The 24,104-nt window shown below is 45.4% G+C and overlaps 1 protein-coding gene across 3 annotated transcripts in view; it reads right to left on the minus strand.

Annotated features, from left to right (window-relative positions):
• Positions 1 to 491: 491 nt before the first annotated feature.
• The window catches only part of SETD5 (SET domain containing 5), a 68,870-nt gene continuing 45,257 nt past the window's right edge, over positions 492 to 24,104 (minus strand). For 2 of the 3 annotated variants that reach the window (XM_063347602.1, XM_063347601.1), the window contains 11 exons: positions 23,471 to 23,734; positions 22,278 to 22,598; positions 20,414 to 20,656; positions 16,700 to 16,829; positions 15,216 to 15,469; positions 13,266 to 13,322; positions 11,307 to 11,774; positions 9,243 to 9,529; positions 6,128 to 6,261; positions 2,942 to 3,015; positions 494 to 2,749 (listed from right to left, as the gene is read on the minus strand). In XM_063347602.1, the coding sequence (XP_063203672.1) occupies positions 2,150 to 2,749; positions 2,942 to 3,015; positions 6,128 to 6,261; positions 9,243 to 9,529; positions 11,307 to 11,774; positions 13,266 to 13,322; positions 15,216 to 15,469; positions 16,700 to 16,829; positions 20,414 to 20,656; positions 22,278 to 22,598; positions 23,471 to 23,734 (2,832 nt within the window). In that variant the 3' untranslated portion in view covers positions 494 to 2,149. Of the gene's footprint in view, positions 2,750 to 2,941; positions 3,016 to 6,127; positions 6,262 to 9,242; positions 9,530 to 11,306; positions 11,775 to 13,265; positions 13,323 to 15,215; positions 15,470 to 16,699; positions 16,830 to 20,413; positions 20,657 to 22,277; positions 22,599 to 23,470; positions 23,735 to 24,104 lie in introns of all 3 variants that reach the window. The other variant, XM_063347600.1, reaches the window with a different exon arrangement.

Genomic DNA, 24,104 nt, shown 5'->3' on the forward strand with positions numbered 1-24,104 from the left:
ATCAGCACTTGGAGGCAGGCCCGGCGTGCGCCACTGCAGGCTCAGCCCGTCTCAGGCTGCCTAAGGAAAAGGCAAGCGGGATGAAAACTAAAAGCCCTGGGCATCAGCGCACCAGAAACCAGGTTCTGAAGCAGGACACCTGCCACCCTATCTCCTCCCCAGATGAGCTTGAGCGAGAAGAGCAGTGGCGCAGCCACAACCTCACAACCCCAGCCAGGAAGCTCAGGGAATTTCCCCTTCCTGCTCCTGGAGCAGCCCCTGGCTTCACCCGAAGTTCTGGCAAAAGGGACGTCTGCAGGGCTGCTCCCGCAAGGTTCCATTTACCCTGCAGGGACAGGGAAGAGAGACCAACAGACACCCCCCCCCTGCCTCCCCCCACGACCTGGGCACCAGCGCTGAAGGTGGTAAGGAAACAGAAAGGGACTTTCGAAAATACTGGTTTTCAAGTTAAGTATTTTTATTATCAAAATTATTACATCTCTTGTGAAAGTTCAAATGTTACAGCATGGTGTAAAAACTCCACTAGAGTAAGAAGCTAAAGCCCCCCACCTTTCCAAGAGCTTTCCAGGGTCCCTCCCTCCTGCCCCCCTGCTGCGCCCAAAGGTGCCGGAGCCTCTGGGCAGGGCCCCCCCGGCCTCCTCCTGCCACCCGGCAGGGCAGAGCCCGCCTGCCCCGTGCTGTTCAGAGCACGAAAGGGGAGGCTGCACCCCCAGGGCTAAGCCGAGTGAAGTTTACACCTATTTTATACAGTATACAGACACCCAACTGCGGGGTGACAAGTTCCATCCCAACACGCTCACAGCCAGACAGTGTGAGAAAAGTTACTCTTTGTTTCAATATTTTTAAAAGTCTCCCCTAGGTTGAACAAACACCTGATTTCAATTGTGAATTAGAGAAACCTGTAACAGTCCTAAAAAAAGGAAGAAGACTGTGCATCTGAAAAGACAGGGGAGACAGACTCACAGCATTATGTTATCCAAGAGAAAGGAGAAGTTCCACTGCAGCACCAGGGATGACAACTGTCGTATATTAGCTAACCTACTATGGTTATAACTGAATATAAAATTAGATAAATAAAAACACGCCCGATATTACAGTAAACAAGTGAGAAAGAAGCTGGCAATCGTATGGAATTGAACAGACAGCGCACCGTGTCTGGGCTGGCTCCGCTGCCACGCTCGGCGGGGACAGACATTCCCGCACAGGCCGGGGTCCCCACCGAGCAGCCGACCACCACCTCCCTGCAGCCCCCCCCCGCTCCTCAGCCAGGCAGCCCCCCCCACACGCCGCAGCATCACGTTACTTTAATCAGGCCCCCGGTCACCCCCCAGCGTGTCTGCTCACCGGCAGCCAGAGACTCCCCCCCGCCGGCGCGGTGGCACGTGGCAGCACCGCCCCAGCAATTCTCCCGTTCACAGACCTGCGACGGAGGCGGCCATCGCACCCCGTCGGAGCAGCACGCGACAGTGCATCCCAGATCCTCTGCAGCGACAGGCACACACACTCCAACCGACCCCCCCACCCCCTGCTAGTTCACATTTGCGGAGACTCTTGTTGTCCTGGAAAAAGCTCCGACCGCGGCAGTCGTGACCCAGGCCCAAAGGCAGCCGTGTGCGCTCGTCTGCTTGTGACTGGAATGATCGTAACGGATTAAAGCCCTCCCCAGAACGCACTGAGAACCTGACCTATAAAGAGAGCTTTGGGATTGGAGTTCAACTTCCCCCAATGTTTCTTTTAACTGCTTTCGTATTCAAAAAGATGTCCGTACTGCATGAGTGACTGTGGCCATGGGCACGGACAAGAGACAGAGGCTGCACCACAGTCATTGCACTTGAACCATTTGCTTTTTTTTTTTTTCCTTAATTTTTTTTTTCTTTTTCTTTTTTTTTTTCTTTTTTTTTTTTTTGCAATGTACCCATGCATCAGGGAACAGCTCTGCTACAGTCTCTGCCTCAGAGAAATCTGCGTTCTCCTGCAAGGCCAGAGGCCAATACTGCTCACAAATCTCACCCGTGCATTTCAGACCTCAGCCTCTGACCCCTGGCACCCCAGCATCAGGTGCAAGCTCCCAACACTGGCCCAGGAGCCGCTTCCAGAGGTGACTGGAAGGAGCTATGGGCAGTTTTGTCCTCCTGGAGTCCAGACAGCCCTAGGAAAGTCCCGTTTGAGTCTTTACTCCAGAACCTTGAAGCTGCTGAAGTCTGTACTGATGGACACTGCTTCCCCCGCGGTGCGGATAGTGTTGTGCATTGGAAATCACTGCCCCCCGGGAGCCCTGGTAGAGAACAGACTGCCCAGAATTCGGTAGGCTGATAGTCCGCAAGTCTGACTGTAGTGACCTAGCACTTTGGGGAGCAGAGGTGGAGCCCGACGCGCCTGTGCAGGGCTGGGAGCCCGACTCGGAGGAAAGAGAGTCCACAGCCGTCTGCTGTGCTGGGCTGGCAGCAGCAGGGCAGCTCTTCTTCAGGAGGCTGCCGCTGACGCCGCCAGAGTGCTGCTGGCTGCTGTAATACCCCGAATTCCCTGCAAACAGGGCAGAGGAGTCTGTGGAGACCGTGTGGGCAGGGCTGGAGTAAGAGGTGGAGGAGAGGGATGTTTCCGAGGAACCGTGAGAGAGGCTGTGTGCTGTCCTCTGTGTTGCTGCTCGATAGCTGTATCCGGGAGACGGGGTAAGGTGTCCTCTGTAGGGGGAGGAACTCTGCTGGAGAAGGGTCTGCGATTCTGCCTGGGGACTGTCAGACTGCAGGAGCTGAACGAAGCGGTGGGGAAAAAAAAAAAAGAAGATATGTCAGACCGACTTCCCCGTTTCCCACCTTCTTCTCATGCCAAAGGTGCTTAGTGTGGCGGGACTGGGAATGACTGGCAGCCAAACCCAGTTTCTCCCCTAATCCCGTTAAAAGCTTTATTTCAGAATGGGCAGATAATATATGAAATGATTTACCTGGTAGCTGTATCGAGAAGGACTGTAAACTGCTGGTCCTTTGTGGGCGTCTGGAGTGTCTCCTTCTGCTGTGTCTGCAATGTACAGGTAAGACGTTAACCCCCACGCTCCGGACTAAGGGCACAGCACCTCCCTCTCCAATGACACACCTGCACAAACCCCAGCCGCCTTGTTCTCCATCCAGCTACAGCCGAGGCAAGAGCAGCTTCTCCAGCCACCAGCGTTTCAGAAGCTGAAGAATCCTAGCTCGAGGCAACTGAAAAACCTTACCATGCGTAAATCAGCCACACACGTTAGGAACGGCTGCTTCCCTTACCCCAGCGCGCTCTGGTTTAGCACAAAGCTCATCTGCTTGGACCAGCCTATCTGAGCGGCTGCACCGCACGGCCTGGGCTCCCTCGGCTCTGCAGAAGGATCTGAGAGGCTGAAGACAGTTTCTAAGGACCCAGTGATCGTCCACTCAGCCTCGGTCATAGGAATCCACCTGGCTACAGTTACAGCAGGGGAGATAAAACTGCCCCTTCTTAGATAGTTGTCAGCAGGATCCTGCTGCGGGTTTTCCTCAAAGGCAGATCCAGACGCTGCCAAAGACTGAGGTCCCGCGCTGCCAAGGCTGACAGCACCCCTGCTGCTGCTCTGGGGATTATGCTTTACAAGTCAACCGAGCTGCTCCAAACGGAGTTACTCTTAGACTTCAGGAATACCTATTTTTGAAACAGGCCAAGCTGACAGAAATGCTTTGAAGTTTGAAGGGCACCAGCAGCACAGCACACGCTGATCCACCTTATTTATGTGAGAGATCAAGAGGAATAAGCTTCTTATTGACAGAGCAAGCCTTTCTAGCACCTGTATCTTAGAGAGTGGGTGAGCTGCTTCTCCTACCAAATAACTGAACCTGAACTGGGGTAGACAAGAAGTACTTACTGCAAGCGACCCAGCCACTTTACCACATGTATATTTTTCAGTTGCTACTACTGTAAGCGTGGGGTTCAGCTGGCGATCATGCTCTCTTTAGGAAGGAGTGAAACCAGTGGGACTAGAAGATTTCACATCAGAGTTATGTAGCAGTCTAATGAGACAGAGCTGTTTATCTGCAGCATCTCAGGGATTCTCAGCGGCTGCGTTTGAAATGCCTTGGTGAAACAGCGTTGGTATTAGTATCAAATTTATATGACAGATGTGTCTCAGTCATGAAACAGGACACACTGTCTCAGCCTGCTCTGTACTTCTGCCAGACAGGTCTGGCTTTGCATCAGCTGCACTGGCACGAGCACCAGTGTCAGCAGTGCCCATGGCTCTGCTGCGGTTGTCCTCTCTCTGTGCTACATCACAGTTGTTGGCTGAGCTCAACAGGAGTCTGGATGGAGCTGTCTTGTCTGCCGTTGAGGCTCAGAAGCCTCCTTCCTCAGGGCACAGGACCTGTGCAGAGACCGGAGCACGAAGCTCCCAGCTGTGTCCTGTGCTACCTTCCATTTTCTGAAATGACACACGATGCACCAAGTAGCTATTTGCTGTAGGTGACGTCCCGAGTCCTGCACTGCAGAACGGCAAACCTTGGAAATTCGAGGCATGTTTTGTTAAGCAGTCACACACAGGACAGACTAACTGTTCAATCCAGGAGATTGTCATGGTTAACAGAAGTAGAGCACGAGAATCAGAAGAAATCTAAAGAGTTTTGGAAGAAATGGTGTCTTAAAAGACCAGGCGCACAAGCAGGGGCTGCACAATTTACTGGCAGTGCCGGTTCACAGAAAAAAACCTGACAAGTTAAAGACTATCAAAAGATTCTAAACGGCAAAGGGTAAATAAACTATAACCTTCCTGAATTTATTTTATGTAAACTTAAAAAGATAAAGCCAACATTTCAACACTCATTTCTTAATACCTGCACAAGGAAGACCTGAAAGAACCGCGGTACTGGCCTGTGTCAACCTAAAGCATATACGAAGTGCCAGCTTTAACTGAGAGCAGCTGCAATTCTCACAAGTGTGGCATGCACACAAATCCTATTTCATTCCTACATGACCCATCAACAAACCCCCCATGTCTGGGGTTTTTAGTTCCCCTCATGTTATTACTCATTACAGCGTCAAGTAAACGTGTATCTTCACAACTCCTACAGGTGATACCAGGAACGGCAGGGACTCAGCCACTCACTTGTTTCACTAAGAAGCAGATCAGCAGCTGGGGGAGGGAAGGTGGCTCGCAGAATCTAAACAAACTACTGAAGAAATTGCCAGAATTTGCAAAATAAGAAAAAAATACTTTGCTGTGGTAGGATGAAAGAGACAAAAAGACTTTAAACCATGAGTCTCTAACAACAGTTCTCGGCTATGAGGAAGCAGGGACTGATGGCAACACACAGACTAAGTTATTTATTTAAATATGATGATCCATTGCTGTAAGCCCTGAGTGCAATCAGGGTTCTGAGGGCACTATCTGTTAGGGCAAAATAACCAGGTTCAACACAGACTGCAAAATAAATAAAAGGAAAATAACTCCATTTCACAGCCGAGAAATTAGGCAATGATGAAGCGATCTGTCCATCTCACAGAAAGCCACATCTCACCTTCAGACCACAGATAGATAAGAGGGTTGCAATTTCAGCTCAGGTTACAAATACTCACTGACTCTGCATCCTACTTGGCGAGGACAATGCTTTATTCAGAGAAGAAAGGAACATCAACACAGAACCGAATTCCTCTCAGCACGGAGGTACATTTCACAAAACTGACAAATATCATAACTCAAGGAATCAAGGAACTTCAAAAAGAGCTGAAGTAAGGCTTGGAAGCTAAATTAGTTCTTAGCACTGCCTAAAGCCTGCATTTCAGTGCGATAACACATTCATCTGGATGTTCAGCCAACTAGAATTATCGAATGATAGCACTTTCATCTCCAGTACATAGGGGCAATTGAGGCAATGCTGCTTAACCCGTCTGTCCAAGGACAAAGAAGCTGTCCCTGACAGAGCCAAGACGCAGGTGGTCTTGAATCCAAATCCGGGAGAATCATGGAAGTCTTCCAGGCAGTACATAAATAATAAGAAAGTATGGTTTGCAGAAGGCTCTTATAAGGCATCGATAATGTTAAAGAAGGTAAAACTAACTTCATAGGCAAGTTTGCAAAGTCATCTGAGCCCATCATTTCCCACCAACCAAGCCTTCCAAAGTTCCATCTTCCTACCTGCATCTCTCTCAACAGCGCTGTCACAGGTAGGTGAGGATTCGTTTCTCTGGGATACCTTTGCACCACTTCGCAGCACCTTCTCAAGCATGCCTCGGCCCTCTCGAAGCCTCTCCACTGACGTCGGGACCATCCTGCAACAAAAACCCGGTAACAGCTGAGCATCACTATCACGCAGCCGAGAGCAACGTGACCAACGCACAAGGGGGCTGTGGGGTCCTCAGTATAATCACAGGACAGGTTTAGTTTCTGCTTAAATTCACTGGTATGACGTTAGCGCAAACGCAAACCTCTACACCACAGAAGGGAGGGTTCAGAGACCACCAGCTCTCTAGACAGATGAGGAATAAACTTCTGAACTGCTTTTGCAATTTAAATAGCCTCCTGTGGGATTTTAGGTTGCCAGTCACCAGCTACCATGATAGCACTGCCCTCAGAAATAAAATTTACTCATCAAAAACACGGTGTAAACATCCAGTTCAGTAGATTACAGGACACCTTCTTCCAGAAAAATTGTTTCGAGATTCAACAGCATTTTGAAAATCCTGGTAGCGTTTTAAAATTAGATGCAGTTATTTTGCATAGATTACATTTATGCAAACTAAAAAGAAGCAAACCCAATACCTTCAAGATAGTACAGTCAGATAATGCAACGTTCCTGGAGCAGAGCTAGCTTGGGCCATTTTACCCATTAATGCTACTTTGTCCCGTTTATTTTGTAATGTGAAAACTCTCCACTCAAGACTGGTGCTAGATCTCGTTCCATTATATGTTACCAGTGTCTAGTCTGAGGGTGAAAAACAGAGGTGAAGTGGCTTTCCTAAAGCCAACGTGTAGAAGAAAAACAGAGCCACCGACAACCCCCAGGCCCCCGGGTGAATATTCAATCTACCATGCACACACAGGACCATCCAAATCTCTTTAGAAATATGAGTTTCAACCTATAAGACAGTAGCACCTTCATCAGGGATTCCCAATACCTTTACCCTAGACACTGAAGTAAACGCGCCTTAAAAATGCCCGAATTTAAATATTTAGTATAATATTAAACGTACTGCATATCATAGAAGTATGCAGCTTAACACCGTATTAACAGATTTGTTTTTTTTTTTTTTTAAGATATATTAAAAACTGTGCTTTACATTAGCTTGTCTTTTTCTTTTTTTTTTAAATAAATAGCCCAGACATTGAAGTTCACCCCTCAATGAAGCAGAAGGGAGAAGGGGCCAGAGTTCACACCTCATGGAGGTGAATGGGGTGAGGGGGTGAATTCACACCTTCGTTGCTGCTATTGTTTTGCTGGAGACAGTTTTCTGCAAGGCTGGGTTTACTGGGCAGCAGCACATCTGTTTACATTGTGATGGCTGTATCTTGGCAACTGAAAGAGACAGAAACTTAATTTTTTTTAAATGAAAGCTATTGGCAAATATTGTAGAATTCAGCAAAAATCTGGACAACTCTAAAAATTAAGGCACGTAATTTTAGTTCCCACCATTTTCTTCTGTCCCTAATATTAAATTACTGTGAATGTCTGGAAATGTATCTGAAATGTAAGCACTCAGAGTTAAAGATGAAATTAGGTCACAACTTTAACTCAGTAACATGCAGTTTCTAATATATTTTTTAAAAGTAGGTGACTGTACATTTGTTAGCCTTGCCCATTACACCACAGAACAACAAGAATTTAAAAGGCAGGAAATACTGCTTAAACCCATTTCAAAACGTTATCAGCATGGTTTCAACTTTATATCCAGTGTCCCATAACAATACGATCTTTATTCCCACACCATACTTACTCATGAAACCACGTGAGATAGTGAAGGCAGAGCACCTGCTGAGGAGCAGCAGATGAAGCTCACAGAATATAAAACGCGGTACTCGAGCGAGGTTGCCATGCTGACACCTCACCCCGAACTAGGTTTTTTTCATTCATTTTTTTCTCTCACTCTATTGCAGGCAGAAGGAAGTGGCACGGGATATCGACGCTTGCACAGAATAATATTTGTTTATAAAATAATGACTGTAAACTAATCATCAGCTGACTGTCTCAGCTGTGGCCAGTCCCAACATCTGGCAGAAGCTCATCTGGTAGACAGAGTACTGTCAGAAAGGTACAAGACAACTTATGTCTATTAAGCTCCGCTGGAAAAGTGATGGAAAAGGGAAGGAAACAGATCTTATTACTCCTGCAAATTCACCCACACCAGTATTTCTCAAGCACTTTCAACACAGACTTCATACTTCTCACTGCCTTCAGCATTGCTTAGCATCTCTTCCCTTGCCATCCGCCTGCCATTACATGAGCAGTGACACAGCTGCGTACGTGGAGAATCAGCATTAAGAAAGGTATGCCTTTTTGCCTGCGGTGTGCATGAACAGCACTTGAATACAAAGCAGCAGAGCCAGTGTATCACATAGCTCCCATCGGCAGAACACCCTAACCATCGCTTCATTGACGCTATAACACAACTCTCCACATTTCAGTGCTGCGTTACTTCATTTTTTGGACCAGACATTACTATCAGGTTGAAGTTTTTGAAGACCAGCCTTTCCCTTTATCAAACCTTCTCATGGTAACAGGATAAAGGTGGTTTTTCCACGCCTTTGGCAAGCCACTGACTGCAGTCTGGTAACTGCTCTTCAAGCTATATATGCAAAGCCTTAGGAAAGCTGGAGTTGTTTCACTGTCCCTGCTTCTCAGATGCAAAGGTGCAGAGGCCTCTGTTAGCTTTCCTTCTGAATAGGAGTTGACTTTGTATCACACGTGTCCAAACAAAGTTGGAGGTTCAGCAAGAAAAGACCTGGATTAAATTCTCATCGCAAGAGTAAGACCTTCAAACCCGAGACCTTAAAAAGAAACTGGTGGAAGAGACAGACAAGTGTTTAACTTTGTATCTTTCACGACAGATTTTTGATATCTAAACCAAGAACTAAAGGGCAGGCTGAGAAGGCTGCTGGTATCCTTCGCGGTTGTTCAGCACTTACAAAAGCGAACAATGCCAAGAGACCCGACAAAATCCATCCAACTGCACTTATTGTTATGGAAATGCCCCCTAGAGAGTTTGGTCCTTCTCTGTGGAGCAATCTCAGGCTTGCTTGGAAGGATAACACTCACCACCTACTGCTGATGTTCTCCTGGGATTTGCTGAGTGATGTTGAGGAACTAGCCCCCCTCGAGTCTGGCGGGCTGATGTCCTCTACATGAGGCAGGGAGGGATGAGAAGGGGAGAAGCCACTCTGTGGGGAGGACGGGGTTCGTACTACGGAGCCCGGCAGGCTGTTGCCATCTGTGTCAGTCACAGAACTGCTGCTGCCCTGTCGGGTAGGAGTCCCTGTACATCGCACTGAGTCGCCTCCCTCCTTGGCTTCTTGTTTCCGCTTGCGATATTCTAGTAGAGATACCTGGGAGAGAAAAATAGAGCCATGAGTCAGGGAACGCAAGGGACTAGGACGGGGGAGGAACATGCCCACACGCCATTTTAAGAATCTATTTCTCTGGGTTTGCAGATAAAACTTTAAAAGCTATACTGGGATTATAAAATCTTCCTGAACCTGCAGTCACTCTAGAGAAAGAGCTAAGTGGTACAAATTTAGATCACTCACCGACTGCCATGCTCACCCACATTTTACTCTTTATGACCGATACTTCAGTGGAAATATTCAGCTCATTTTTGCTTCTCTAACAACCTGGAATTTCACATTACTTCAGTATATGCTTGCGTATTCAAGCATCAAGCCTCTATATCCTCCTCTCAACACCCTTCACTCCCTCTCTCTCGTTTGTGACCTTATATAAAACCTGTACCACTATTTGTGCATCTCAAAACCAGAGAGTAAGAGCCTCCTTCACAGAACTGGTATCTTCAGAGAGTCCTGTTCACCCATACTAGTTCAGCCACATTAATGCTAAAAACTTGATAGTCTCACACAGAATTTTTACCTGCTTAGAGCAGGGTCCTGCTCTGGTGGCTCAGCAGCCAGTATTGCAACCTTCCAGCACTATCACCTAAACACATTACTTTTAGCAAAGGTTTAATGTATTTTGTGCAAAGCAGTCTCAGATTTGTCAAAGGCACAGGCCAAAAGGTCCCAGATAATGCACTCTCGTAACACAGGGACAGCAGAACAAGTATTTCCAGCTGAGCACTTACCGTTCACTGGACCTTCCCTTAAAGAGTTATTATGAGGCACAGACCCTATAAAGTACTTGCAGAAGTACTCGCAGAAGTTCTTCAGGTCTGCTGAAGAACTCATCAACTATGATTCAATGCCTGTATAGAAAGCTTTAAACAGGCTATTTCCAAAAGTCACTCAACATATGAAGGTTTTAAGGCAAGTGTAACTTTAAAAGAAAAGCAAAGGAAAAAAATCAAAACCCTCCAGAAATGGAATGAAAAATCAGATACTCCATCCAGCCGGACACTTATACAAGTGATCTGAGTTACCACACTTGTGGTAAAAAAAATATCCAAGTACAAGAAAAGGCACCGATACACATCTACACAAGCATATGTTTATTTGTCCTATGAGTACCCAGTTTTATCACAGCAACCTCTGATTTATCACTTTCACTCAGTTTTAGTCCCATGACGGCCACTGGCCTGCTATTAGAAACCAATACACGTTTGTTTTCTTTAAACAATATTCCTGTGGTTTGAGTTTCAAAGAGCTAAAATTTAAGTAACAACCTTCATTTACTTTTCTTGCAATGTTACTATGTTTCCATATTAATGGAAATGTTCTAATACCTTCTAATAAACAGCCTGTGTTTTCTTTTGAAACATTAGACCTTCTTTCCTAGTAAGAACCCTTTTCATCCTGATAAATAACACCTCTACCAACCAGTGGAGTTGCACGGTGTTATTGCTGTGGGTCTTGTCTCAGTTTAACAACTCTTTATGAAAGCTGCAAGCATCATGCTCTCCACTCTGTGCTCCCAGAAGAGGTATGTTCATTGTGGTATTTTGCATCCACCTCTCACATCAAAATCTTGCCTAAAGGGCAGCTCTCTCTTTTAGACTGTTTTCATCCAGGCACTGGATGCCTGGATTACTTGCCCAGCATACATTTTAGTTGTATTCTGCCCTCTTCGTTCTCCCTGTAAGTCCTTCCTGTGGTGCCGGCTGCTCCTGCTCAGGTTCCTGCAATCTTAACGAGTTTCTTTTACAAGAATACTTGCCTTCTTCCTTTGTGGCGGATTCTGGGGCGCAGACCTGACGCCTTCACAAGCCCTCTCGCCGCTGGGAGACATGGATCCATGCACTGTCTCTTTAAGCAGCCCTGACTCGTGTCTGCTGAAATATCCTTCGGCAGGAGAACTGCAGCATCCTGCTTCCGAATTCATTGGCTTCCTCTCTCCCAAAGGAGCAGATCCCCGCAACAACCCATCTACACGTGGCATAGCGTTCAATGGGGAGAAGGCATACATTAAATTAAACTCTGTCCGAAAAGCCTGATCAGAGCTTCGTAGCAGCATCTGTGCTTCCCCACTTTTCCCTGGGAAGTTCATCTCTGAAGTAGAGTTTACAGAGGGTTGTGGAGTCAAATCAGAAGATCCAAAGCTGAGCAGCGATGGTCGTTCTGGGCAGGTGTTTGCACCAGAATCCAGGTACCCACCCTTCAAATCCAGGTCGGATCGGAGGCAGAGCTGGAAAATCCAAGATGGATATAGGAAGGGGGTGGGAAGTCAGGAAAAAGGGTCAGGCAAGGGTGGGGAGAGAAACATAGTCAGAAAGTATTCTGTACAATGCTAGCTTATGGCTTTCCAGTTGCTTTCTGATCACCCCTCTGGTCCCTTTCCTGCACTGTTCTGCTCATTCTACAGGGGAAGGACTGAGGCTAATGGATAATCAGTTTAGCTGCCCAGTATGAGGTGCCCTTTCCCCTTTATCAGTCTCATTGCAGCAAGAGGATAAGGCTCAGCAATATCCCCGGGCAGTCAATGAAGAAAACCCAGCATTTTCAATTGCCTCTTATGTCCCAAAGTTGATGTTAACACATAGTACTAGCTAGGTTCATCATGGGTAGAGAACAGAAAAGATCTGCTGTCCATTTGCTGTTTTATTAGCCAAGTTCTTGACTGTCCCAAGTCAGCCACTACTAACTTCCTAACAATGAAACGCCCAGGACCTCTAAGCCATTTGTTTTCACTTATTGTGAGCTTTGGAAATCTCTAACAATAGTACATTCATTTAATTTATACTGCATTTCTACATTTTACATTCTCTAACAAAACCATAATGGCATCATCTTTGCGCTGTCACAGTTTCTGGAGCACTAGGCACTGACACAATGGTATAACCATTTATCTGCTTTAAGTGCCAAAAAACCTCCAGGGCAACGGCATAATCGTCTCCTTCACCACGTTAATATGTCAGGATCTCAGACAATGAGCATAACTGACACGATTTCATCCTCTTTGCAGGACTATAGTTCTTGGGAAAAACACAGCAGCACCAGGCATCAGCTCTGCCATGCTGCAGCTGCTGAGAATGCTTCCTCTGCTGTATTACAGATCCAAATAATCTGCCACGTTGGAGAGGAGTGTGTATTTTCTACTCCGAAACAGCCTCCGAGCAAGATACTTCCACTCACATTTTACAACAGGCCAGTAGGCAAACAAAGTACTGCTTTCTGGCGTCTCCTTTCAACATTTTAAGTCTGCGAGTGAACAGGTGATAAATCAAGGCTGAAGAGCAGGTCAGGTGCCCCACCGTGTCCTCAGAAGTCAAAACTCTAGTGAATGCTTTCCCTTTTCTTCCACCATAGTCATTTTGCTGCTACTGAATAAATATCACACGCCACTCATCTGCTGGGCCAGGGCTGAAGTTGATTACGGCATTTCCAGGGTCCCCAGACCTCTTGCCTTCACCTCAGCAGCTGAGACACCAGGTCTTCACACTGCCTGTTTCCCACCAGTGTCAACAAGGGAATAATAAATTCCAGTCTTCAATTTGTTTGCTCTCTCGTGATAACCCTGAAAACTCTCCTCAGCCTTGTTGTGACTGATCCTCCACCCTTATTCCCACCCGCCTCTGCACTTCCCATCCCTCCCCTCCCGCCACGGCCTCAGATACACACACACACAAAGCACACACGCTCCCAGCCTCAAATGCAATTGAGACGGTGTGACAATTACCTCGGGTGACATGGACTCAGGCCTATGCGCAGGGGAACTCTCAGGGGAGGATACGTTCTAGAGGAGGGAAAAGCATCTTGTTATTCATCTACTTAGAAAGTCAAGAATCAAAATAAAAATCAATTAAAAAACAAGCACAGAGGTTAGCAATGGCTGTTCTAAACAAAGACCATCCCAGGAACTCCCTCCACCCTGGACGGCAAGTCTGGCAGTTAAGTGGTTTCTGAAGTTCCTGGAAGCACAGAGACAGGACTGGGTTACCATGCTTCATGCTATAACTTAGTACCCAAAACAGAGCACATAAGTGCTAAGAAACATCTTGTTCTTCATATTTCTGATGCTGTCAGATACAGACTTTGCATCATGAAATACACAGAGAGCCATTTATGGCATTTAGTTTGATGACATGGGAGAAACGGAAAGCCCAATTTTGCCCAAACAAAAGAAACTAAGATCCCTCAAACACTGTAGTGAACTTTCATAGACTTTAAACTAGAAAACAAAAAATCCTTCTGTTCTCTTCCTACAGTGCCACAGGACTGAGGTATAAAGCTTTACACAGTGAGATGTATTTGCTCAAGTTAGAATTGACGATAACTAAATCAGACATGACAATAAAATAGAGATAGGAATAAGCTGCGCTGAAAGAAACACAAGAGTTTGAACAAAGAAGCCTATGGTCTACCAAGCTGTTAAAACTCTTCTACTAGAGGAAAAAATATGCTTAAAAAGTGGCAAGTAAGGTATAGATTCTCAGTGAAATCCAGGCTCCCCACGTCTTACGCATGGCAACAGAAATAACTAACACTAAGGTGGGACTGGAAATCAGCGAGTAGACTGTGGAGGCCCATGGCAACACTGCCCTGATCTGCCATCTCAACCACAGCAAAGGTAAGGATCATTTCCAATCAAGCTCTGTGCCTGAAACAGTCTTTCATCTCTCTCTTCAATGCTCCACAATCTTCCCTGCTAACCTCTATAGATCTGCCTCTCAGACAGCTTACAAGAAAGGGCTCTCAAAGAAAATAATCAGAGCACGCTAAGCTAAAAATACCACAAAGGACTGTCTGCCCTGTTGCAAAACAGATGAGGGATTCCTGCAAAACAGTCCCTAGTACGGAGCAGTCTGTCACGGCACAATATATTTTTTTAATGGTTTTAACTGGCAGAGCGTAAGCAGCCAGCCTGAAGGGTTCCGTTTTTTAAATGAAAATATGCAATACTAGAAAATAAAAACAGAACTGCAAAACCAGCATGATCTCTATTCACAGGCACAGAGCAGCAACACAAAGCGGAAGGTCCTGGCTGGCTGGGTGCTAATAACTCTTCCACAGAGGTTAGAGCAAGGGAAACCACCTAACAGCCTGCTCAGTACCTCTGCAAATTTCTGCAAAAGGAAACTATCAAGGAATCAAAGGTATAAGGTATTTTCCTTCTACCCAATCAAGGGAAAGGAAAACCAAAGAATATAGTGGAAGCTAATGTAAAGTATTTCTACCATACTTGGGGTGAGTGAAAGCTGTTTAGGGAAACAGGAGCTGAGGATGTCAGACAGCGTTTGAAAAGTGGAGCACTGTTGCAATCTTTGGAAGAGGCAGGGATTGGAAGCCACGTTGGCACAGAGATCTGAAATGGGGAAGTTGACTTAAGAACACCGAAAAGCCTGCAAAATTTGGGAGCTACTGTGGAGAAATGGAGAAAAGAATTAGACTAATGTTACTGATAGCTATGAAGTGAGGGGCAGCCGGGCTGCAGCAAGGTTTGCCATTTAACAGAGCAGGGGATTTGGCCAGAAGTGGAGCAGAGAAGAAAGGCGGCAGGGTTTTTCAGTCTGACACTATGACGCTGCTCAGGAATATACTCAAAAAGGATGGCATCCCTAGTGCTACCTCTGCTGCAAATATTCCAGTCCCTCCTTTTCTTGCGTTCCCAGTCTCCGGTTGGATTTACCTCAAACTGTAGCGGAGTATTGCAGCGACTAGCAGCCAGAGAAGGAATTGGTGAGAACATCATGCCATAACCATTGCGACTCTCCTCCTCTCCTGGCAGCGATGAGCAGGGTGTAGCCAGCTGTGGGCTCACTGAACCAGGAACTGAAGGGATGGGAGGTGGAGGGGTGACAGGAGACAGCGGCCTCAGCAACTTCTTAACATTCTGTTCCATCAAGTAGCGAGACTTCCATTTCTTCAGGGGACTCAGCAAGTCTGAAAAAACAAACTGAGCTGACGACAGGGCTGCACCATTAACCATGTACAAACCACATGCTGTCTCCCTTCCCCCTACTCCCAGCCCAAATGGAGCCCATGAGTCTCCCATGTGACTATGAAAGATTCCTAAAAATGAAGTACCTCTGAAATACTTCAATACCAGTCTTGAGACACGCCTAGATACTGATAACAGGACAATACATAATTAGGAACATACAGTGACCAAGGAAAGGAAATATTTCAACTAGAAGAAAGCAAGCACAAGAGGGAGCTAGGGGAAAGGGAGCCAGGAAGGGATAAAAACAGTAGAGGAGAGTGGAGAAGAGTGGCCAGAGGACATGTCACTGACACCGCTCTGAACAAACCACAGACAGCTCAGTTTTCATTACCTGAACCTAACAGTTTCCTATAGGCTACATCAACACAGTCCAAACACATTTCACTCCCACAAAGGATTAACGTCTTTCCCTCAGGTCTACCGCTATCCAAAATAATATCTTTTTTTTTTGATGCTCAGTTAAAAACAAACAAACAAAAAGTATTCAGTAAATTCTGCAGTCCAGTTGTTTGCTTCTTCAGGTCTTGCTCGGGGACGTGCATTTATTGGTTCTGGCACTCTGTTCATTTCTTATTCATCTAACTTTTCAATAATCAATTCTGTATTATCTCTGTGTTGTCTAGCTTCCTGTCTGTCGTCTTGGAAAACTGGTCCCTGACTGGGCAGATCTTCACCCTCTTTCTCTGTAGAAAGATTCAGACACAATATTTAACCATTCTGCTGCTTTACTCACAGATTTTAGCTTCTCCATCTTTAAGACTTAATCATTCGCTTATTACATACGTGCCTGTGAGACTTTGCTATATCTTCCTATAGTCAGCAGATATTTAGTTGTCCATCTAACAGCATCCTGCTGAAAAGAGATGATATTGTACTCTCTTTTTTTCCCCTCTATTGGACAAATGATCACACTGCACCGAGGCTGATGATGCAAGATAAAGTGATTATCTTTTCACAGGAAAATACCGAAACTTTACACATGCTCAAACTAGAATGGGTCTGCAGAAATTTGAATGAATGGCAAAGTAACATTCTCACCTGCCAAAAAGCTGTGCCATCAAGCAGCAGTACACATTAAGATGTCATCCTGTACAGCTGCCTTTGTTATTCAGCAGCTTCCCCAGTTTCACTCAAGCGCCCACGCTGCCCTGATGGTGCTGAGCACTTACCTGTGTCATCTTTGCAGATGCTGGAAGAACTGCTGTTCTCGTTACTTTGGTATAGACATTGGGTTCTGTTCTCTTGCGGAGCTGGTGAGGTCTGAGTCATCCCCTCTTCTAGGGCTTGTTTGATCCAGCGCTGAAACAGAAAGAGACTACATAAACGTGCAACCCCTCCGGTACTTTCTCTGTAATCTTGCAGGCTGCACTCAACACAAACTCCTACACTCCTGTGCAGCAGGGCAGACTGCTCAGAACACTGATATTACCTCCTTCGCGTGTGCTCAGACAGGAACCCGTTAGAACACAGCTGTTAGCGCTGAGTCTAACACCTACTGTGATGGGGCTGACTACGTGCTCTTGATAAGATGTGTTCTGGGCATCAGCAGTCTTCAGCAATAACACAAAGATAAGTAAAAAGCAAATAACAAATTAATAAAATCCCAAACTCTGGCAGCTAAAAATTATTAAAGGCAATCTTAATTAAAAGAAAAAGGAGGTAAGATGATGAACTATCTTAAAACCCTGAAAAGCTGTTTCCTGCACAGGAGCACAAACACATTGTCCCCCTGCTCCACTAAGGCATACTAGAGCTTAACATAGATTCTGCTCTAACAATTCTAGCAGAGAAATGGCTGAGTTTAATCACATAACAATTCTTCCAGGACCATGGTTGCTGCCAGAGACAAAGAGCAAAAAAAAAAAAAAAATCTGATAAAATGCAAGCAGCAGTTTTCAAGGGAACTAAACCAAGAAGAGGATAATAAAAGCAAATCTTTTCTTCAGCTACTTAATAAAAGAGATAAAAGTCACAGTGGTCTCTGAACATGGACAGTAAAGAGTATTTCACATCACATGCAAGTAAACATGAATTGAAGTCTCAGGAAATCAGCTCCTGCAGTGAGTGTGCCAGCCCTCTATCTTGATACAAACTGACTCCTGATGGCAGGCAGGAAACCTTTGCTTACTTTACTATAAAAAAACCCTGCCACAATATAACAGAAAACGTCCAGGCAATTCAGCAAAATGAAAAAATTAATACAGTAATTTGCATTTGTGTAGTTTACCCAAAGGACTGACTTTACCAGCCTCCTAGTCTGCCAGAGAGGTTTCAAACCAGAACTTTACCTTTCAGTAATCCACAGTTCATCTGCAGGCCAGCAATATGTATTACATGTATGTGACTTACGATTCCTCAAAGCTATCATGAAAGTGCATCAGAAACTCAGTGGCCAAAGTCCTCAAAGTGGAAAAAAACTTCAATGGGAGGATGAAGAGCAGGTGACAGGATCTATTTTGATGGCCTTCACTACTGTACAGCAGAGACTCCTTCTCTGTTCAAATATATCTCAATGGATCCCACTGTGGCCACCAGGAAAAGTGAGAAGTGCCAGCTACTCTGGAGCAATGCTACCTCAAATGTGGCACCTGATCTGACAGCCAAGTCACCGCACAATGTGTGATTAACGTGAGCAGGTTATACAGTTCAGTTTCCTTGCGAGGTTCAGATATTGGCATGCTTTGGATGCAAACTGAGATCATCAGCTGAGGTTTTCTGGCACGGTCCTCAGTAGTTTAAGGGAAAGGCCTGCTGACAATCCAAGAAAATATGTGATCTATTTCAACAGCCTTTATAAATCAGCCTTCCTAAGTAGTCAGAAGCAGACAAGACAGAAAGATCAGGTCTTGAGAGAGCAATGTCATCAAGTTCTGGACCACTTGTAGACCTCAGCTGGCTGAAAAGGAGGTCTCCCCTGGGTGAGTTTTCTAAACACTCCTGAACATGAGAAGCAGCCTTTTTCTACCTCTCCAGACTGTTAGTGACAAAACCACTAAATGCTAGAAAGCATTTTCCACAAAAAAATGGGTAACTCCTACAAAGTGGATGAAAACCCTTCCTAGAACTAGAACAGTTATGGATTATTTACTTTCAAAAAGTAGAAATTTAGCAAATTACTTTCTGCAACGTCTGTTCTGGACACAGAAGCTTTCAGTATTTTATTAATTATTTAAATAATGGAACAGGCAGTGTACTTAGGTTTTCAGATGATGCCAACCTGGGAGAAACGAGAACATGCTAGAAGACAGTACTCAAGATTTTCCTACTAAACTGGGAAATGGACGGGTTAAAAACAGGACTCAGCTCAGCACAGGCTAGAACAAAGTACCACATAAAGCCAGAAACAATCACTTCTAAAATTACAGGCTAGACAACTAATGGGTTGTTCTAACAAACATAGTAAATCATGAACTGAACACGAGTCGAAATCGACCTGTCAAAGAAAACCTGGTCACCATACTGGGATGAACAAAACGGGAATAGGCTACAAGACACAGACCGCTGCCCCAGCTGTAACACAACATCCAGTTTTGGACACTTGGCTTAAGGGAAGACGTGGATTAAATGGAAGTTGTCCACAGTGAAACCAGTTCATTCCCTCTCCAGCAGTGAGAATTATCATATGACTAGAAAAGAGCCAAAGGTAGTAAGAGATTGGAAGACTTGTTCCATGATAACAGTTTTCACTGAAATGTGAGCTTGCTGGCCAGTTGCACAGCAAATGCACCAAGCAGAGAATTCGGAATAACGCTGCCAGTTCTGCTCTGGATGCTTCTCTCTTCCCTGAGGCTCGAAGACACTGTTAAGGGTTCAAAAAAGCAGCTCGAACCTTGCAGTTCTCAGCTTAAAAATGCACAGAGAGATTGCCCAGGCACATGGAAACAAACATGGTTTTGTTCATACAAGTACATACGAACGGCCAAGAGCTTTACCTATTAAGGGAATACCCAAGAAAGACCTCAGCTTCTTTTTGTAGGTGCTTGTTAGTGCACAACACAAACTGGCTGAAGGTGGAAACGGCAAAGTCCAAGCTTCTCTCTGGAAAAAGTCCCTCAAAGGAAGGCGAAGAAACTAGGATATGGCCCCCGACTTTGAAAGCTACTAAGACTGGAAGATCAGAAAGGATTTCCATAAAATTGTTCTCAGGCAATTGTACAGGAACTGGAAGAGCCTCTGAGCAAAGCTGACAGGCGACAGGCAAGATGGATTCTGATAGAAATCTGACTGAGCAAACTAATCTGAACTACTGTTTCCCTGCGGATGGGTAAACGCTAGTATTTACTGGCCACATACCATCTCTGGAGGAATTAAGTCCTCAGCTGGGCTCAGTTCAGGCTTCCTGCACAGCCACAAGTATCTGCTGTAGATAGACAGTCTATGATCCCAAACAAAGAGCTGTGGGCTTGCTCTTGGGAACAGTCAAACTCAAAGCTTTGCTAAACAACAAAGGCTCTGCAAAGACAATGGATCTTGACTGAGGCACCGTGTTCTTGAGGTCTTTTGCAACACTGTCCTATCCCCACAACGCTAACCATCCTCTGACTGTGAAGTGGTAACATAAAACATTCTAAGGGCAATGATTAAAACTCCTTGAATTGCATATGCTGGATAAAAAACGGCCGCTGCAGATTGAAAAGTACGTATTTCTAAGAGCGTCACAGAACAGTGACTTTTACCATGGTAAAAGGCAAGGATGAGGGCTGAACCCCGGCTAGGAGAGGGTCAGCAGACATGGCCTGGAGACTGCATCGACGCACCAGGCCAGGCCAGCTCAGCAGGAATACATGGAAAGAGGCTCCAAGAGGACACAACAACTTTACAAGGGTGCCGGTAAGAGTTTGATGAGTATATAGCCCCCGAAGGTAAGACATGAGCAAACATACCTTTTTACAGGAGCTGTATATTCCATCCAACAGAAAGGGCCTTCGACGCCTCTCAGGGTTGAAAGGTGAACCAAAACGAATGTAGTGTTTAGGTGTGGTACAAATTAGCGGGGAGTGGATGAGACCGGGCAACATATTTAGGGTAGTTGCCAAAACTGTTGGGTCCGTAGTAATGCGGAGAGGGCATTCAATAGGGCACTCCTGCTTTTCTGCCTTGTCATTCAGCCACTCGGTAACAAGATACTGAAGGAGAAAACACACATGTCAATACAACTAGCAGAGGTGACGAGGAAAGGCAATATAGCACAGAGGCATAGGGGGGAAGCGACGCTCAGGTCAGCCCACATGCTAAAACCTCCCTCCTCCTCAAGAGGAAGGAACAGAGCCAGGACTTCCTGCATCAAACCCAATTCTCATCTGTTGCAGGTACGATAACAGGTAATCCAGTTTTACAGAAGCAGCTCAATTTTAGGTTGATTTTAGGCTCCATTAATCTTATTAGAAGGTCTCCCCAAACTTGATCACTTTGTTCAAAACTAGTTTCTAGCTACAAACCGAAATGTATTAATGGCTAATTTATGCCCAGTATGAGGCAGCTGCCTGATAGATTCTGCAATTTTCCCTCCTTTCCCTTAAAAGTTTCTCCCAGCTCGTACACTATAGTCTGCACTCACGTTCCCTCTTGGTTTTTAACTCTAAATTGAAAGCTAATATCTTCTGCTTTGTCCTAAACAAATACCCTCCAGCCTGCCATCACACCCTGGCCCAAAAAGATACTGTCACTGATCCCCACAGCAAACACATTTTTATTCCATTCTACATTAATTTTTAAATTCTAAGTAATCTTTACTACATAATGACTCCACTTTTCTCTCTTCATTCTCTTGCTGGTATGCACGAGAGCGCCTTTGTTTTACTATCCTTCACAAGATGCAACACCCTGGTTATTTCAAGATGGTTTTGTTGGTTGTTTTTTTTAAGCAGGTCTCACTACACCTCTATGCTGCTTGATTTAAGGTAACTTTCTCGCTTGACAGTCTTTTTCTCCTTGCTCCTAAAACACTGGGAATACGCAGAAAACTTAATGAGATCATATGCATCCAAACTTTTCTAATAAAAATCCTTTCTTTTGGGCTCAGAATCTAGTGCTCTTTCCCAAACTATCAGCACCTAGTTTTTAAATGCCAGCTAGCCCATCAGAGTTGTAACGACCACTTTTGCATGGTGCCGCCAAAAGCTTTTGCTAGCTTACTGTGCACACGCCAGCTCTCCCCCCATCTTTCTATTAGTACCTTGTTTCCCTGCAGGAACAATACAAACAGCTTGTTTTCCTTATGGCCTTTGCCAGCCGTCTCCCGTACCTCTCATTGCCTTGCACACCCGTACCGAAACATCTGCTTTTTGCTTCCCTCACTCAGGCTCCATCACCCAATTCTTTATGTTGCCAAGCTGCTTCACTCCTTCTCTCCCAGGGCTGCTCAAACTGGAAGCAGTTTCTTCCTGCCCCTGCCCCCCACCTCCCCATAAGCTGCATGATTTGCTTCTTTCTAGACTCCTTTCTGCACCCAAAAGCGAGACCCTTCCTGTTGCACTTGTACCACCCTGTTGGTACTTTAGGTCAATGTAGACTTTCTGTAAGGATCAGCTAATTTCTTTTTCTGATCTTTGTGCGTACAGGGCTGCACAGCCAGATTCTGAACTACGATGAGGGCTCTTAGCCACTACAGAACAAATACTATAGTAAATACAAAGTCACATAATTCCAACTATTTTGAAGAACTGTTTCCCTGAGCCAACTTTACCCCAAAGGCCACACAAAACCTCTTTTTCCCCCTCTCCAGCTTAAGCACCTGATCATATTTACCTTTTTAGTTTTGGGGTACTTTACTGCAGCTCGATTAGACTGAGATCCTGCAGCCAGGATAGCAGTTGGGTCAGATCCCGTCAACTGTCTGCCTTCCCCTGGACCTTCTACATTGCTGACATCTGTTGCGGTTACCAAGCTGGCAGCGCTTCCTTCCTCTGGGACAGCCTGTGCGAGTTCAGCTTGTTGGGAACTGGCTTGTTTCTGCCTCCTCAGTCTTTGCGCCGAACTGGTCCGGTATCGAGAGAAGCGACTTTTTGGTCGAGGCCTGGAGGGTTTTGCTGGAGCCGGCTTAGTAACTGTTTTTTCAGGAACAGCGTCCTACAATATAAACTGTCATTAGTCCGAGCACCTCTAAGAGTATTCCTTTTCTCTGCACACAGGATCAAGGATTGAGATTTATTAATTGACACTACCTGACTCATAAAATCTGGATGGACCCTGTTTGTATTGGCTCATAAGATGGTTTTGGGGATCCTTCTAAAAGACTGGCATGTTATCATTTTGTCTGCTGTGTTCTTAAAGGGGTCAACCAGAACATTGGTCTTAAGGAAGAAAGCAGAAGTATGAAACTTGCCACTCGTCTCAAGGTAACCGCTCTTACTCCTGATCTGAGCTGACACGTATGACTCCAGGCAAGTACCTAGGCCCTGCCATATAATGGGAACACAGGCATCCAAAGTAGACCAGGCCATAAAAACAAAGAAAAAGCAAAAGAATTCCTCAATCACTGCAGCTACACATTCAACTTAAGCTCACATCAGTACAGAAGGGGTCCACTCGGTGAGGGAGCTGGGCTTGTTCAGCCCAGAGAAGACAAGACTTAGGGAGACCTAATAGCAGTCTTCCTACATCCAGACCAAAGCCACCAAGAAGATGCAGTGGTGCATCAATGTACATACACTGAAATGAGAGGTTCAGACCGGATACAAGGCAAAATTTTTTTACCATTGAGTACAGTCATGAATTGGAAGAGGTTTCCCGGGGGGCTGTGCAATCTCCATCCTTGGAGGCATTCAAGACAAGACTGGGTAAAACCCTGGCCAACCTGGTCTGACCTCAGAGCTGTCCCCGCCCGACACAGAACGGATTAGAGACCCCAGGAAGTTCCTCCCAACCTGAACGATCTTATGATCAGATACGTTGCACCTAAGCTTGGTACAAGCTATTAAACAGGCCTATCTTTGTCTTACCACTACTTGTGAAGACCGTCGTGTGTTCACCCCAGTACTGCTGTTGCTGTTAGAAACGTTTGGAGCAGCAGCACTTAGTGCTGAACTTGCATCTTCAGTTTCAGGGGTCTCTGTTTTTACTTCCTCCAGCTCAGGAGCTTCAGAATTGATGTTGATTTCAGCATCAGTGCTGTTACGGTCTGACGGTTGCTCTCGTCTCCTCTTTCTCTTTTCCAAGTTTTCAAACATGTGCATGATGGCTTCTACCTTCCTGTCTTCCCGGGACTAGAACAGAAGAGTAAATTTATGTCAGCACTGCAAATTATGCATGTAAAGAGGAGGAGGCAAGAACAGATATGGGATGCAGCACAGGAAGGAAAACAACTGCCAAATAGCAATGACAAGAGCCAGAAAGGGGACAGAGAGAAGCAGTTCTTTTCAGTTATTTGCATTTTTCAACATGGCAAATTTCCCAGAATAACAACAACATAATCATGTGTTCATAGAGTAACTAGAAGAACTAGACTTTGTTCTTAAATAGGACCACTTAGATACTACTGAGTTATATTTATAAAATAGCCACAAGGAAATGCATAATTATGAAGAACTAAAAACCGTAAGAAAGAATAAACAGAGTGAAGAGAAGACTTGGAAA

The sequence above is a fragment of the Chroicocephalus ridibundus genome, chromosome 10 (assembly GCF_963924245.1).
Source record: "Chroicocephalus ridibundus chromosome 10, bChrRid1.1, whole genome shotgun sequence".
NCBI lineage: Eukaryota > Metazoa > Chordata > Aves > Charadriiformes > Laridae > Chroicocephalus > Chroicocephalus ridibundus.